Here is a 2,253-nt window from a genome sequence, read left to right as displayed (position 1 = left end):
ATGAATTGGCTCGGCCTCCTCGTCCTGCTGACCGTGGCCGGGCTGGCCCACGGCATACCGTACCCCTGCGGGTAAGTGGCCCCAGGCCCTGGGAGGGAGCCATGGCAACACTTGGGGCCTTCCCTGGAGGGGACCCGCCTGGCCCCCATGGCTGGCCCACAGCCTCCCACCCACCACGGGGAAGCCTCAGTTCCTTGGACAGACAAACATCCCGTGGGCTTCCCTGGCCTGCTGTGCCCGCAAACCCTTGTGGGGAGGGCAGAGGGCTGAGCTTCAGCCTGAGCCACAGCAGGCCACGCAGCAGCGTGGAAATGACTTTCTGCTTGCAGAGGTTCCTGCGGCCTCCGCGCTCCGCAACCCGACTACAGCTCCACGACTTATTCCACCACCAGCGAAGCTTACGACTACGGCATGACGCGCGTTGTGGGTGGAGTAGGCGCTCTGGAAGCATCCTGGCCCTGGATCGTCAGCATCCAACATCTAGGCCTGGGCCATTGGTGTGGAGGGTCTCTCATCACTGCCGATTGGGTCCTCACAGCGGCCCACTGCTTCGACAAGTTAGAGTAAGGCAGACTAGGGAATGGGGACACCCTCGCTACACCAGCAGGTGCCCTGTCAGCAGCACCACCTGCTACTCCCATCCCCTTTCCTCTCAGGCAGCCCAGCCGCCACAGTGCTCAGGAGAAGCCTGGGCTTGTGCCAAGGCTTCCTAGCAGCCTCCAGCTCGACATTCCCCCAGCCCAATGTGTGCGAGGGCACTCGCACCTGCCAGAGCACTGCGCCCTCTCTGCCTTGCCAAGCAGAGGAGAGGCAGCCGCTGGGCTGCTGTGGTACGTGGCCCTGCTCCCTCTCAGCCCTCTCTCCGTCTTCTTTCCAGTGACATCAGCATGCTGTATGTGGTGCTTGGAGCTACCGAGTTCACTCAGCGGGGCCCTGGGGCTGTAGTTCGCAACGTGAAGCAGGTGGTGGTTCACCCCTACTACAGGCGTGCCGACTTCAGCTACGACATTGCCCTGCTGCAACTGGACGGTTCTGTCCAGTGCAGCGCCTACATCCAGCTGGCCTGTCTGGCTGACCCCGCCCTAGAAGTCTCAAAGCTCGACAACTGCTGGATCGCTGGCTGGGGTTCCACCACTGCAAGAGGTGAGTTCCAGGAGTGAAACCTGAGTCAGCTAAGTGCACTGGGGAGAGGGTTTGGGCTTCCTCACAGCAGAGACCGAAGCCAGGCTGAAGGACGTACCCCGGTGCAGAGGTGGGCCTGGCCTGCTCCCCAAAGGCAGGAAGCAGGGACACCATGCCCCAGTGCCTCTGCAGAGGGAAAGCCGTGCCCAAGGGACAGGGATTCCTCCCCTCAGACAGGCAAGGAGAACTGACACGGGGATGCTGAGGGCTTATTGCTTTCTCTGCTCCCAGCTCAAGGTTCAAGTGGTCGCCTGCAGGAGGCCAAGGTCCAGCTCATCAATTCCCAGCTCTGCAACAGCACAGCCTGGTATGCAGGGCAAGTCCACCCCTACAACTTGTGCGCTGGTTACCCACAGGGCACCATCGACACCTGCCAGGTATGAATGTGTCACGAGCCTCTCAGCCCCCAGCAGCACCAGCAGCCCTGGCAGCACTGCCCAAACACCGCCCAGGGTCTGCTTTGCCCCGGCCAGTTCGCCCGGTCACCCTCCCAGCCCCAGCTCCCCCCCCCCCCCCCCCCGCCCCCAGCTGCTGGGGGGGCTTCCTACACCCTCCCCATCCACTCCTACTTGCCCAGTGCCCCCCTTGTGCCAGAAAGCCCAGACAGCCCAGCTGGTGGTCTTGGCAGCACAGAGATCCTGGTGCCAAACATCCATCCTCTGCACATCCAGGACTCCGGCCTTGTGCAGAGAGGACAGAGAGAGCCCTACCCTCCAGGACCCCAAGCCATTCACAGCCAGGGCTCTGGAGGCTCCAGCCTCTGAGGAAAGCCTTCCTCTGCCTGGAATACAGTTCTGGCAGGGGCTGTGAGAGAAGAGGAGACAGCCCCAGTGCTGGCAGGGGCCACTCAACACCACCTTAATCCTCTCTGCTCTATTGCAGGGTGACAGTGGTGGTCCTCTCATGTGCAAGGACAACACCGCTGAGTACTGGTGGGTTGTCGGCTTAACCAGCTGGGGAGAAGGCTGCGCCAGACCAAAGCGGCCTGGAATCTACACCTCCACTCGGCACTTCTATCACTGGATTGACTACAACATCCGTGCGTTCCACACAGCTGAAAGGGCTTCCTGA

General features: G+C 62.0%; 1 protein-coding gene across 1 annotated transcript; it reads left to right on the top strand.

The window, feature by feature from the left end:
- On the top strand, positions 1 to 2,253 carry LOC136286236 (acrosin-like). Its single transcript, XM_066177594.1, has 5 exons — positions 1 to 71; positions 330 to 563; positions 878 to 1,143; positions 1,414 to 1,559; positions 2,065 to 2,253. The coding sequence occupies exons 1-5, from the start codon at positions 1 to 3 to the stop codon at positions 2,251 to 2,253; spliced, it is 906 nt and encodes a 301-aa protein (XP_066033691.1).

The sequence above is a fragment of the Chamaea fasciata genome, unplaced genomic scaffold (genome assembly GCF_029207755.1).
Source record: "Chamaea fasciata isolate MVZ Bird 193981 ecotype frontalis unplaced genomic scaffold, bChaFas1.0.hap1 SCAF_3, whole genome shotgun sequence".
Taxonomy (NCBI): domain Eukaryota; kingdom Metazoa; phylum Chordata; class Aves; order Passeriformes; family Sylviidae; genus Chamaea; species Chamaea fasciata.
This window is presented reverse-complemented; position numbering and strand designations above follow the sequence as displayed.